This window comes from Quercus lobata, chromosome 9, assembly GCF_001633185.2.
Source record: "Quercus lobata isolate SW786 chromosome 9, ValleyOak3.0 Primary Assembly, whole genome shotgun sequence".
Classification (NCBI taxonomy): domain Eukaryota; kingdom Viridiplantae; phylum Streptophyta; class Magnoliopsida; order Fagales; family Fagaceae; genus Quercus; species Quercus lobata.
The window spans coordinates 21,101,593-21,115,752 of NC_044912.1; the positions used below are offsets into that span (position 1 = coordinate 21,101,593).

Sequence of the window (14,160 nt, forward strand, 5' to 3'; positions counted from 1 at the left end):
GTTCACTATGTTTCCTTCAAACTCATTTTTTTGGTGGTCTGGATTTGCTCTTTTTCTCCCTACCCAATCGTGTAGGACCACTGGATCTTTATTAATTTTTTTCCTTTGGACCCATGTAGTTTTTTTGCACGTAGGTACTGTTTGCATGTTATTTCCACTTGTTCCTGTGTCCCATGCAAAGCTTCGTGGGGTGTTTGTTAGAGTGCGCCTAGTCATGTGACCCTCATTTATTTCATCTTCTTCCAATCCGTATGAGATAGGCACACTAACAAGGTTCACCGCCGGAAAATCAAGCACCTTTTCATGATGATGCGAGTTGTCCTGTGGTTGGCCGAGGCCAGGCACCTTTTCATGATGATGCGAGCTGCCCTATGCTTGGCAGAGGTGTATTGGTGTATGGTCCATCACAGTAGTGTCTGGCTTCAAGGTGTCAGGGCGAGTAGATGTTTTTTTCGTGATTTGCGGCGTTGCAGTATTTACAGAAGGACCTGTCTTGTCCGCACCAGAAAACCTGGCCTTGGGGTCACCAACTGTAGCTGCAACGGGTGGGTTCTCGGTAACCCGTGCAAGGGACGGCTGCGCTGGACTTTGGTGCGGCGGGTTGTCGGTGCTTCCACGCGAACCGTCGGACTTGGTTTTTGTGCCCACTCGTAGCCAATCCCCGTAAGGTCTGTTCGCGGATGCACTGTCGAACGGGTGGGTGCACCTGGCTGCTTCGTGGCCCACATAGCCACATTGGAAGCACAGGCCCACAAGTCTCTCGTACTTGTAAGCCACCTTAACCCGGTCCCCTTCTGGGCTTACAATCTGGCCTCCTCTCCGTAACGGTTGCTCCAGCGGGATCTCCACCCGAATGCGCAGGAATCTTGCTTAGTCTGAGGCAAGTGCCCTACAGTCCACTTCCACAACAGACCCGAGCCCACGCCCGATATCCAATCCCGCCTCTTCATTGATAAGGTCAAAAGGTAAGCCCCATACTTGAACCCACATTGGCAGGCTCTTGAAAACTACCGTCCTGACTGTTAGGCCCTTCTCCCATCTCTGTAGGGCCAGGATATTGTTGTCAAAGCTCCACGGACCATTATCCCAGACCCATTGCAGTTGGCTCTCCAATGTGAACTTAAACTGAAGCAACCCATTTCCCACGTCAATAATCTTCAGGTCACTTCCAAGTTTCCACTCCGATCGTAAGATGTTCTTTGCAGCCTTCAGGTTTACAGGGCGTGTAGACAAGAACTTCCCTATGAGGCTGAGGGAATATTCTTCGAGGATCTTCTCCCTGTGGACCGCCCTAACTGGAATAGGTTGATCCTCTTCCGATGTCAGGGTGATGTGATGGATTCGCTCTATGACGTCGAGATCCATCAATGGAGCAAGGGAGTACAAGGGGAGACAATGAGGGAGGAAATTGTGGTGAGACAAGGTACTCGGCTTCCCTGAGATATCACTGTCCAGGAAAGGAGAGTAAGTAAAAGCTCACCCTTGGTGAGAAGCAGGGCTCACCCTTTGATTGACCATATTAGTGAACACTATAGTCTAACACACAAAATTTGAAATGCGTTTTGAGAATAAAGAGAACAGGTAATCCTATAACGTAATTTGTGTGTGTGATTTATATAATATTAATTTAATAAAAAGTTATCAAATAGTATAATATTTACCAAAAACAAAAAAACAAAACAAAAGTAACTTATTCTCATTCATGCATAAATATTAGTATATCTTGAAGAGAAAAATAATAGTAATAATAATAATAATAATAATAATGAGGACAACTTAATGCATAAATGACATCGTTAAGGGCTCCATCTTCAAACAAGTTCTAACAAGTAGAACCATGGACCATGGTTATCAATACAAGATCCTAGATCCTATGATCCTACTTCTTGAAATTGATTTGGGTTGATCTAGGTTCATCTAGAGAGTAATGTTAGGAACACAAAAACTTACATAATTTTAACCACAATTCATCAAATGGTAAGTTGCGAGTGGTGAAGAAAAAGAGGCGAGTCCATGTGAACTCACACCTTCACCACTCATAATTTGTCACGTGACAAATTATATAAATTTTTGTGTTTCTGACATTTTTATTATATGGGAGGTGGAAACAAGTAGGATTGTGTACAATCGCAATCCTATTCCGATAGTACAACACAAAATGAACTCTTTTTCTTGTTATTTCGGGCCTCCAATATTCGAGCCCAAAGTGATTACTGAAAACAAGTCTGCTGAGCGGTTTTTGAGCCAAGCCCAAAACATCATTAAAATCTGAAAATTTACAATCCAAAAAAAAAGAAAAAGAAAGAGAAAATCTGAAATTCCATTCTCAGAACAGAGAGACGAGGGTCTCTGACGGCACAGTGCCTGTGAGGTTTTTTTTTTTTTTTTTTTTTTTTTTTTTTCCTTCAAATTCCGCTGTTGATTTGTTAATATTTTCCCATTTTTTTGGATTTTTTTTAATGATTTCTTTGGGTTTGTTCATGTCATGATTACTTGAATTTATCTGATTTGTTCATGATTATTGTTCCATTCTGATTGTTTGCAATACTGCTTATCAATAAAACTGTAAAGTTTGCGCCTTTTTTTCTGTTTCTCTGCTTATTTGTGATACGTCAGCTCATTTGGTTTCTGGGGTCTTTTTAGTTTTTATTAGTATTATTGCCGTTTAAAACAATGAAGCATGTATTTGTGTAAAAATGGCTTCTTCAGCTTTTGTTTTATAGTTTGATGCAATTGAGTAGGGTGCAGTGAGTCCTTGGTTGTTGTGCAGTTTATATAATCTGAATGTGTGTTACTGAATTCAAAGTTTTTGACGGTTGGTATGTTCTGATTTTCTTGATTTAGAGTTGAACCCAATTCCCCACCACTGTGCTAAGATGCCCGGACTTCACTGACATGGATGGCATTATGCCATGTAGATATATTGTGAAAAAAAAATTTTGGTATTTATATGTTGGTGTTTTAAAAGATTTGATTTTTTTTGGACCCGAGTTTTAATACAAAGATTTGATGAATTTGTAACTTGGGGTGTCATATTCATGCATTATTTGCAGCAATTGCAACTGATTATGGTGATGCCAATGAACCTCCAAATGCATCAAGGGATTTTGGTGATTATCCCATGGATGATTTGGGTGCTAAAAATGACATAGATGAGAATGTATTTTATGATGATCAACCCCCTTATGAGGAAAACATTCAATGTTACAATGGAAAACATTCAATGTTACAATGACCTTGGTTTAGATGATTTAGTATGCTTGTGGCTTTGTTTGAAATGCTGATATTTGCTTTGTGTTGTTTATGTGTATGTTTGTGGTGTTAGAAGTTAGAAATTTGTATTTGTAAGTTGTAACTTTGAACTATGAAATTTGTTCAAGTATTTGTTATTTGGTAGTTAGCAAGACTTGCCCTTTATTAGTAATTTGTGTCAAAATTTACTTTTTTCCAATGTTTCCTTAACATATTATGAAGATTATAATCATTGGTGTTTTGTTAACCAGAAAGTAGAATCTTATGGTCCCTGATCCGATTCCCGAACCCCTCTCACTAATCCTGCGTAGGATTCCCATCCTGACAACCTTGAGTACAACAGGCAAAATCAAACAATCCTAAACCCTAGAGGGCTTTGATCAATGGCTCTTCAGCGAGCTTCTTCAACAACCTCGTCCATTCTACGATCCGCCAATCTGCCCACAACAACATTGCTTCTCATTGCAATTTTTCCTCTGGTACTTTTCTTTTCCACAACTCTCTCTCTCTCTCTCTCTCTCTCTCTCTCTCTGTGTTTGGTTGCCGAGAAAACTGTCTACATTGACAGGATTTTTTATTTTTTATTTTTTTTTAAGTGTATTTAGTGCTTGGTTGCTGAGAAATCTGAGGGCGAAAATAGGAATGAATTATTTTTCCCCCAAATTTTTAAGCTTAGTTGGTGTTTGGTTGTTGAGAGAAACTGAGGGAGAGAATGGAAACTTAAAATTTGAATCCTTTTTTTGGGTCAAATTTACTGTTTGGTTACAAAGAAAATGGCAAAAAGAATAAGAATTTGATTATTATTCTTATTACTATTTTTAATTCTGAATATGTGATGAACTCTAATTTTCTTGGTCAAATTTCTGTATAAATCTCATTTGGGGCTTTGAATCCAAGTTTCTGCTTGGTTGCTGCAAATTTAAAGAAATTTTGGAATTTCAATATTATTGTTGCTTTGTTTCTTGGGAAATTAGTTCTACTTAAGTCAAATTTTCAGTCATAGTTGTGAGAAGCCAGTTTGGCATTTTCAAAGTGAAGAGACTAAGAATTCAACCTAAAAGCATCCACAGCAGACGTTGTAAAAAAAATGTCATTTTGAAACATCAAAAGCCTACTTTATTATTTTACCACATCATTTTACAACATCTCATTTGTCAGATGTTTTATTCTCATTTATCATCATCATCAACCACCACCGCAACAACAACAACAACAACCAGAAAAATTGTTGCCGCCACAATCACCAGGAAAAAAAAAACCACAACCACCAAAATCAACCCACAACCGCTGTCGAATCTACCACCAAAACAGAAAGACAAAGACAAAAATAGATCAGAAATCAGAAATCATCATCAACCACTACTGCAACAACAACAACAACCAGAAAAATTGTTGCGGCCACAATCACCAGAGAAAAAAAAAAAAAAAAACCACAACCACCAAAATCAACCCACAACCGCCGCCGAATCCACCACCAAAACAGAAAAACAAAGACAAAAACAGATCAAAAATCAGAAATCATCATCAACCACCACTGCAACAACAACAATAACAACCAGAAAAATTGTTGCGGCCACAATCACTAGGAAAAAAAAAAAAACCACAACCACCAAAATCAACCGCCGCTGATCCACCACCAAAACAGAAAAACAAAGACAAAAACAGATCAGAACAAAGATGGGCACCACCACTGATTCGCCCACCAGTCGACCTACCCACTACCACCGATTCGCCCACCGCCATAACCCACAACCCGAATCCACCCCCCACCGATCTGCCCATCTCAACCCACCCACCGCCATAACCCACAACCCGAACCCACCCATCAAACCACAGCCAAAAAAAGTGAACGGAAAAAAGAAAAAAGGAAAAAAAAAAAAAAAAAAAAGAACCCGAAGCGGAATAGAGAAGACAGATGAACGGCGGTGTCAAGTGGTGGTCTTTGGTGAGATCGGCGGCGTTGAGTGGCGGCCATTGGTGATTGGCGTGTTGTGGAAGACGAATAGAGAATACAGAGATGAGAAGACGGAGAGAGAGTGATATCTGTGATGAGGAGAGAGAAAACGAAAATAAAATAATAATATATATTATTCAACATCTATCCATACTGTGCTAAAATTGTGATGGTACTGTAGCATGTTGTAAAAGTTTAGTACATTTAACACATCTGATAAAGGGGTGTTTTTAGTGTTTGGTGTGGCAAATGTGCCAAATATTTGGCATTTGGCACATTTACCACACCTGCTGTGGATGCTCTAAGTAGCCTTGCTAGTTGTATTGGGCTTAATTCTATATGAGTGCATTGCTTTATGAAACTATCAGAATGCAAATTTTTTGTACAAAATCTTATTGTTCTTTGTTTCAATTTTCATAGATGTAGTTGGCACTCATAGTTTGGGTGAGAGCATGATGAACCAGATTCTTCATCTTGACATAAATTCACAAATTGGGAGTTGTATGCCACTATTGGAACAATGATCCACAACATTGAGGTCAACCCGGGTCAAGGTGGCAAGCTAGTTCGAGCTGCAGGAACTTATGCAAAGATCTTGAAAGAGCCGACGTCTAGATACTGTTTAATTAAAATGCCTTCAGGTGCTGAGAAGTTGATTGATTCACGATGTCGAGCCACAATTGGTATGGTGTCAAACCCAAGCCATGGGGCTCGAAAGCTCAAGAAGGCTGGGCAAAGCCGGTGGTTGGGATGAAGACCAGTAGTTCGAGGAGTGGCTATGAATCCAGTAGATCATCCTCATGGTGGAGGCGAGGGTAGAAGCAAGAGTAGTGGGAATCATGGAAGGTGTTCTCTTACTCCTTGGGGCAAGCCATGTAAGTCTGGGTACAACACTGGACCCCTGAAGTGCATAAAGTAGTGTCGATAAATTATTTTTTTGAGATTCTACTTTAGAATCTAGTTTTCTTTTCATGCTTCTCAAATGCAATTAATACTAGACTCACAGCATTTCTTACAACTTTGAGGTGGCAACCTTTGAATGACTGCCTATTAACTTTATATGAACTCATCATATTTTTTTTTACTACGCATCATCTGTCACATCAGAGTTATAGCACAAAAAGTTGTGGTCATATTATATATAATAGATTAGGCTAACATGACAATACACATGACAGTCGATGTGACGAAAATAATATCTTATGTTAGCTATTAGCAAGGTCACCATTTTACATATATCACTTAACAACATGAACTTATTTGACACAATACCAAAAGTTTAGAAAGTAAATTGATATATTTGAAACGTTAGAGACCAAATTGACACACAATCTAAAAATTATGGATGAAAATAATAATTTACCTTTAAAATCTATATAAAACATAAGACATTTAACTTTTAGTTTAACTCATTGTATTTTTTTTTTTAACCAATTAGAAATCTATCCTAAAGTGCTCCCCTTGACCCTCTCTCAGCCCCCAAGCTCAAAGGCTTGTGGGGGGGGGGGGGGGGACATTTCACCATCATCCGGCCTAATAGGTGGGTGGTTACCGGTTACCACTACCATGTTGCATTTTTTCATATAAGCTTTTGAGCATTCACAATTTAATACGTTATAACTTTAATATGCATTTTCTAACTAAATTTAAATTTCATTCTATATTTAAACCATCTTTTAGAATCTTAAAACATCATTTTTTTTTTAATATTAGAATATATATAATTCTATATACAAATACAGTTACAATAAATTCTTAATTGTAGAATATTTATTTTTATATACACTGTCATTTATTTATTATAATGCCTATTAGTAACTATAATAAATTTTTTTTTTTTAACTATATTATATTAATACATTGCTCGAGTTGCTGGTTTTTTTTTTTTTTTTTTTTTTTTTTTTTTTGGAGAAACGCACGATTTGTTGAGTTAATAATAATTCAAAGGATAGAGTTTTAAGAATCTCCTCTAACTTATCAAGTGAAGATTTATATAAGATTATTCGCATATATTATCTATCTATCTATATATATATATATATATATATATATAGATAAAACCAAAACTTTTGACTTTTTATTGATCTCTCCAGACCTTGCCACATCATTATTATTTTTTTAAAATAAAATTATTTGTATTTAGTACAAACTTAACAAGGAGTAAAATTCTATCTCTTTAACAAGTCCAACTTAAGTTCAAACTCATCATTATCATTTTTTAAAACAAAATTATTTTTGTTTAGTCCAAATTAAACAAAGAGTGAAACTCTATCTCTATAACAAATTCAACTTAAACTCAAAGGTTGATAATTCAACTTAAACTCGAAAGTTAATAATTTATTTCCAAATTTGCGAGGTTAATCATGAACATTATAAAAGCAGTGCAAATCCCAATTTTTTTTTTCAAAGCCAAGTAGAAGTATGAGCTCTTCTTCTATTATTTTCTTCTCCTCTACTTTGTAAAAAAAAATATATATATATATATATATAGATATTATGGTTTTTCATGTATTTTTTAAAAAGTAATTTTTATACATGAATCACCAAACTCTTTTTAGCCGTTTTTTACAAGATAAAAAAGTTTGTAATAATTGAAATTTAAGGTTACTGCTACTGCATATGTCTTTGTTTTACCTCACGACACAAAAGTATGTTAATTTCTTTGACAAAAAGCTTATATACTTGTTTTACCTCACGACACGAAAGTATGTTAATTTCTTTGACAAAAAGCTTATATACGATATATCAAGAGAATGTATGGCTTTCATTATTTCAACTTGGGCTCTTGCTCAACATTTTTTAGCGTGGGCCACATGCTGATAAAGTTTGTTTAAAGTTTAGACCCATTAAAATTTAAAACTTATTGCTTTATGAGTTTATGGACTTTTCTTTTTCTTATGGTTGAGTTTGGATTGCATTGAAAAATAAAACTCCTTGCATTTAGCGTTTTTCTTATAGATCTCGTACATTATTCACGGGACCCGCAAGTACGGATTTCAACAAATATTAAGTTAAAACTAGGTCCCACGACACTATTCACACATTTAAAAATTATTTTGCTATAGTATTTTTAGTTTTTAATTTTCAGCAATAAGCGGTATCCAAACATACCCTATATTTCTCTTTTGAATAGTCATATTTTTTGAATTGTTTCAATAATTTATTTTTTAATTATATATCTTTTCTGGCATTTTAGAAGTTTTAACATTTGAATTTGTGTAGTCACACACACACACATATATATATAATTTATAAGTTCTGAATCTTTTGATTCCTTTCAATAGTTATAGTCATGAATTATTTTTTTTAATATAACATATCTTTCTCTTATATTTCTCTATTGTTTAGTCATATATATTTTGTTTTGTTTCAATAATTTCTAAACAGTAAATCATCTAATTCTTTAATATTTTTTTGTCTTTCAAAAGTTTTAATATCTGAATTTTTGAGTTATTTTTTTGCAATATCTAAAACTGTTTGACAAATTTTTCGTAAGTCATTGCACATTCAAGCAATGACTTCTTCATCAAATTGTAATACAAATTGAAGTCATATAAAAACAAATCATGTAATAATGTAATTTTTTCATTAATTTAAGATTTTATAAAATTATTTTAGTTTACCCCACAAATAGCTAAATTGTTTTGCATAACACTGTTACCGAGTAGTTTAAGGAAGTCACCTGACCCATTAAATGGATAAGGATACAACTAAAAACATACTTGGATCATGATTTGATCAGAAGGGAATTCCAGCTATTTTATTACAAACCGGTTCAGAGATTTTTTCTTCCCCTAAAATAGACCAGAAGATTCTCTTTAAACCGTAATTCTGTCATATTTTATCTTTTTTTGTTTTTGTTTTTTTTTTTTCTCTCCATGAATGTTTTACAAAAACCCCAGTAAAATTTTACGTGCAGGATTTGGCTATATTTTTCACGCAAAGAATTAGAGAGAAAAAAAAAAAAAAAAAAAAAAAAGAAAGAAAGAAAGAAAGAAAAGACACAAAATCTGATATCAAAATCCATACAAGTTGTGGCATTGAAAGCTCCACTCATCTCTCTTTTTCCCGTCAAAAATCCACCACAAAGCCCAAAAATCCTTCTGATTTTTTCTCTTAAATTTTATTGATTTCAAAGGGTATACGATATTCATATCTATGTGTTCAGCTGAATAAAGAGCTAATTGTAATTAGCTTGCACTTCTCAAATGAAATATAGAGAGGAATCTGTACTGTACATACCAACCCAGTAGATGGAGGTCAATCATAATACCACCCCAAAGGTATCCAAATTTTCCTGACCCACTTCTCTGTTTCTTTTCTTTCCTTATGTTTCTTTGCGTGTGTGTAATTATTTTTCTGTGATGCAATGATTTTATTCTAGTACTTGGTCATGATTCCTGTAATTATTTTAGGATTTTGCTTCTGGGTTTTCATTTTTTTGGGCTGTTGTTATTGTTGTTGCTCTGTTTGGTAGCTGAAGAAAGATGAGAAAGCAAAAGAAAAAAGTGAAACTTTTTGGGTAGTTTGATTTCCATTATGTGTGTGTGTTCTGTAGTTTTCTCAGTTATCAATAGAGGGGTGCTGTTTCAATGCTTTCTGCGTATGGTGGAGACTGTCTCAATTGGGTCTATTATAGTTTGGGTATAGACTGTTTCAATGGGTGCCCTTATGGGGTAGCCAAATCACTGCAAAATATGTAAATAGTTGCTGAGCTTTTGTCAGCAGAACACCCAATGAACCTTTCAAGAATCAAACCTGTGATTGGAATTGTGAAATGCTAAAAGAAGAAGAGCCAATGAGCTATGAAATGGCACTTCCTTTCCTACAAGAATGGGATCGGGTGCATGTTGAGGTTGTGGGTTCAAGGCCCACTGGCGGTGTATCTAACTTACTGTTAAAAAAAAAATGCTAAGGGATAGAGGTTCATTGTCAACATGAGCATTGTAGCTCAATGGCATTACTTGTTTCTTTCTATGGGAAAAAATTTGGGTTCAAATACCCCCACCTCCACTTATTGTAAGGAAAAAAAGATTGACAGTAAATTGGTTCTCCCCTATAAATTTTTTGGTTCAAGGATAGAGCAGGTAGGCCTGCTTTTTGTAGGTCTAGACTACATATTGTGAGCCAGGATCTTAATGGAAGTAATGATCATTTAACATTAAGTTAGACAGTTTCATGCCAAAAAAAAAAAAGGTTATACAGTAAAAATACATTTGTGAGTAACTAAACCTATGTTATCTGCTAATACAGGCAGCTTTGGTTCATGGATGAGAATAATAACATAATGTTGGGTGGATTTTGCCCAAGACTCATATGGGGGAGTGGGGAAGACTCTTTGAAGAACATTAGTGGGTTTCTTGGAAGAGTAGTTTGGTAGATTTTTTAGGTTGAACGATGCTTGTTTTGCGAATTGAGAGTTTTTTTTTTGGTTAGTGTGGGAGCATCATTGGCTGTATTAGGGTTTTGACATTGAGTTTGTACATGAGGTTTGTGAGTGAGGTTTTGTTTATGTTTGTGTTTGTAAGGTTTGTAAGCCTAGTTTGTGAGAGTCTCTGAGTCTGATTTGTGAGGTTTGGTTGAGAGTGATTTTAATCTAGATTATTGATAGTGGAATTTGGTTGGCATTGCCTATGGATATGGGCTTGGAGTTGGTCAAACCACGTTAAATATTATTGTCTTGTGGGGATGTTTATATTCCTTGATCCTGCAAATGCACTTCCACTAGTCCCAAATCACAATAATTACTCTTAAATATGATATGACAGGTGTAGGACTTTATAAATCACATATGTGGAGCATTATGAGGTAGTTTTTATTGCAATAATGATTTGAAGCAATAAATTGTTGATGAAACAAATATCTCTGAATTGCTTCAATTTTGCTATTTACAAGAAGAAATGTCATGTAAGAAATAATTAAGTATATAAGTAACTGACCCAAACTCAACCTGCTATGGTTCTTGCTTTTTAGTCCTCTTTGAAGTTAAATACATTTTTTATTGAATCAGTATAGTATTTTGTTTCTCCTGATGTGCATACCACAATGTCGAGTACTAGGAAATCAGCAAATGCAGATAACCTTTCTTTGTGAATACTGTCTACAAGATTGGTAGTGTGCAGAGGTATGGGTATAGTTGCAATGCATGTATCTCGGAGATAGAGCATGCCACAATGAAGGTCTTTACAGGGAGATCTTCCTGGCAATGAAATAATTAGTAGAAAGTGAAATAGGAAGCACGATTATTCTAATGCTTTGCATATATGCTATCAGAACTTTGATTTCCTGGAACTTGAAATACTACAATTAGACCATTCATTAAATTCACATTGTTAGCTCAAAGTTATTTTCAGAGCTTCTGATAGGACCTTAATGGTGGGTTTAGGGCCTTCAGGCAACACATCTAAAAGATTTTTATCATCTTACAAGATGTTTGTGGTTCAAATTTACATGACTTGTTTCCAAGGGATTGGGATTGTAGATTTAACTCAGATGTTTGATCTATATTTGATGGCGGGCTTTACTTGTTTGAAGGATTATTACAAAGTTTTGGAGGTTGATTATGATGCAACTGATGAGAAGATCAGAATAAATTACCGAAGGCTTGCACTGGTTGGTCATCTTTCTTTTCTGGTAGCTCCTTGAATAGTGTTATTTTTTTCATTTCTATAGGGTCAAATTTTTCTTTCACTAAATGCAACATTACACTGAGGAAATCTACATGATTCTGTGGGTTATACAGAAGTGGCATCCTGACAAGCACAAGGGTGACAGTGCTGTTACTGCAAAGTTCCAAGAGATCAATGAAGCTTACAGAGGTAATTCTTATGGATACAAATGAAATGGTCTGCATTGGTTTTAGTCTGCTGAGTCCACTTACAGCATTTGCTACCCTTCGAAATCTTCTTGGTCTCTCATCTTTAGAATCTTCAAGAGTCCTGAAAAATATTTTTGAAATCTAGTGAAACAGTCCCTGACTAGTGCTCATTCGGAGATCAAGATCTTTGATTGTGATATTGAACTATTGGATGTCTGATTGTTTACAACATTAAAAATGCTAAACTAATTCCTTTCTGGTTATTGTCATATATTTAATTTCAAGATCATGGGACCCACTTCTCTCTTTAAAAGAAGATTGTATTTCTCTGTACATCAGACTATTATTCAATAAAAAATATTGAATAATATATATTTTGGTCCTGAATTATCCATCACTTCTTTTGTTGATGTGAAGAAAGTACAGCAATGTTACATGTTCTTTATACTTATCAAAAAAATGTTATATGTTCTTTATAGCATTTTTGGTTTTAGATCATGCATTAATATAATTGTACAAAATAAGTAGTATAATATTACGTCTTAATTTCTTTTGCAGTTTTGAGTGATCCTGCTAAACGAATTGACTATGATCTAAGTGGAATCTATGAGGTTGATAAGTATACTCTGCGGGTAAGAAAATGGAAAAATCATATTATCAGGTCTAGATATGTCAACTTACACTTGTTTAGGTTGTTTTCAAGGCCCCCTTGGTACTGATTATTAATGTTGCATGCTGACTATCTGGGACATTCTACCCTTTGTATGCAGGAATATCTTGCTAGATTTAAAGGAATGATACTTACCTGTAATGGGCTTGGTATTAGTCAGACAGCTATATGGTAATATTTTAATTAATGTTTAAAATTAGCTTTGTTCAACAGGGTGCTGAATTATTTGATCAATGACTATGATGAAAGACTGCGTTTGTTTACTAACTTTTTGTTTGTGTGTGTGTGTGTTGTCTGATGTTGAGTATCTGGAATGTCAAGATATGTGCAGTTCTTTTAATTGTCAAGAATCAAGATATTAACCCTGAAGAAGAATTAAGAATTATTTCCTTTTTAAAATCAATAACTGCTTTTACAATGTTATAAAAATCATAATGCAGTTCACGATATGTTTTTTTAAAATGGACACTCTAAAAGCAATATATTGTAAATCCTAACCTTTTTTTCTTTTAGATATGTTGTTTGCTTTTAATTCATTAGAAATGTCTGTCCAAGTTCTTGGAATGGTTCCAATAGAGTTGCCATCCTTTCAAAAAAAACTCCTGCATATCTAAGTTTTGGAAAAATGGAAGGACTCTATCTTCAGACAGAGTGGCTTACTCTAGGACATGCCCTCCAAGCCATTTATAGAAGAAGCAAAGCACACCTCATACTTCTGGTGACAAATGCTGGTCTCCCCTTGTGTGGTAGCCCTACCCTACATGTACCCAAGCATGAAAGGACTGCCCTATCTTTACTGTTGATCATGTCCTTCTGACCTCTTTGATGCCTTTTTAGAGCTTGCATCCATTTATTCACATTATGAAAACATTTTCCTAATTTCTTTTGCTCTTTATGATGTTGTCTCTTGATTTTGTTGGCTGTTTTCCCTCCAAATTTTGATCTCATTCCCTAAACAGTATCATTGCTAGAAAAAATTGTATCCAATGTCCGTATTAGAATCATTGATTGATATTTTGTTCAACACGTGTGTCTTCTTGTGTAAATTAGATTCAGCAGATGTGCCTGCCCAATATATATACTTTGGAATCTTTTGTAGTTTTATCAATTTTGTGTAGTTACTTATAATTCCTGTATACTAATGCAGGACACAGCAACTGATGGAAACTGATGACTTAATAGATAAATGAGGTTTGGAATCCATTTCCAACTTTACAATTTGCTTTCCTAATCAATTCTTTTGACATGCTGGTATATGTAATAAGTCTGATAGTTCTGTATATGTTGTTACAGATTTTCTGTATGAAATCTTAGCTGATTAGAGTTATTAATATGCACACCCGGCTCCTATATGCTTATGTACTTGAATATAGACCTGATCCAATTTGTAATTTTAGATCAATATGGGTCAAAATGAGAGTGTAAAATGATTACTCATGATTTAAAGGCTGTTTCATTTGGATGTGA

General features: G+C 35.0%; 2 protein-coding genes and 1 long non-coding RNA gene across 4 annotated transcripts; 2 read left to right on the forward strand and 1 right to left on the reverse strand.

The window, feature by feature from the left end:
* Positions 1–870: 870 nt before the first annotated feature.
* Positions 871–1,365, reverse strand: LOC115961379. The gene has a single exon (XM_031080371.1). It carries the CDS (start codon positions 1,363–1,365, stop codon positions 871–873), a length of 495 nt encoding a protein of 164 aa, XP_030936231.1.
* Positions 1,366–2,235: 870 nt separating this feature from the next.
* LOC115960865 lies at positions 2,236–6,245 on the forward strand. The gene is made up of 3 exons (XR_004085245.1): positions 2,236–2,366; positions 3,504–3,731; positions 5,627–6,245. It is a non-coding gene; the product is annotated as an uncharacterized LOC115960865 (long non-coding RNA).
* A 2,763-nt stretch (positions 6,246–9,008) lies between these two features.
* LOC115962228 (dnAJ-like protein slr0093) lies at positions 9,009–14,160 on the forward strand. Of its 2 annotated transcripts, none has more exons than XM_031081128.1 (6): positions 9,009–9,489; positions 11,741–11,839; positions 11,949–12,024; positions 12,582–12,655; positions 12,794–12,864; positions 13,841–14,160. In XM_031081128.1, the coding sequence occupies exons 1-6, from the start codon at positions 9,460–9,462 to the stop codon at positions 13,881–13,883; spliced, it is 393 nt and encodes a 130-aa protein (XP_030936988.1). In that variant the 5' UTR covers positions 9,009–9,459; the 3' UTR covers positions 13,884–14,160. The 2 variants fall into 2 exon arrangements, with proteins under 2 accessions (XP_030936988.1, XP_030936989.1); XM_031081129.1 differs by having other exon boundaries at positions 9,080–9,489; positions 11,741–11,818.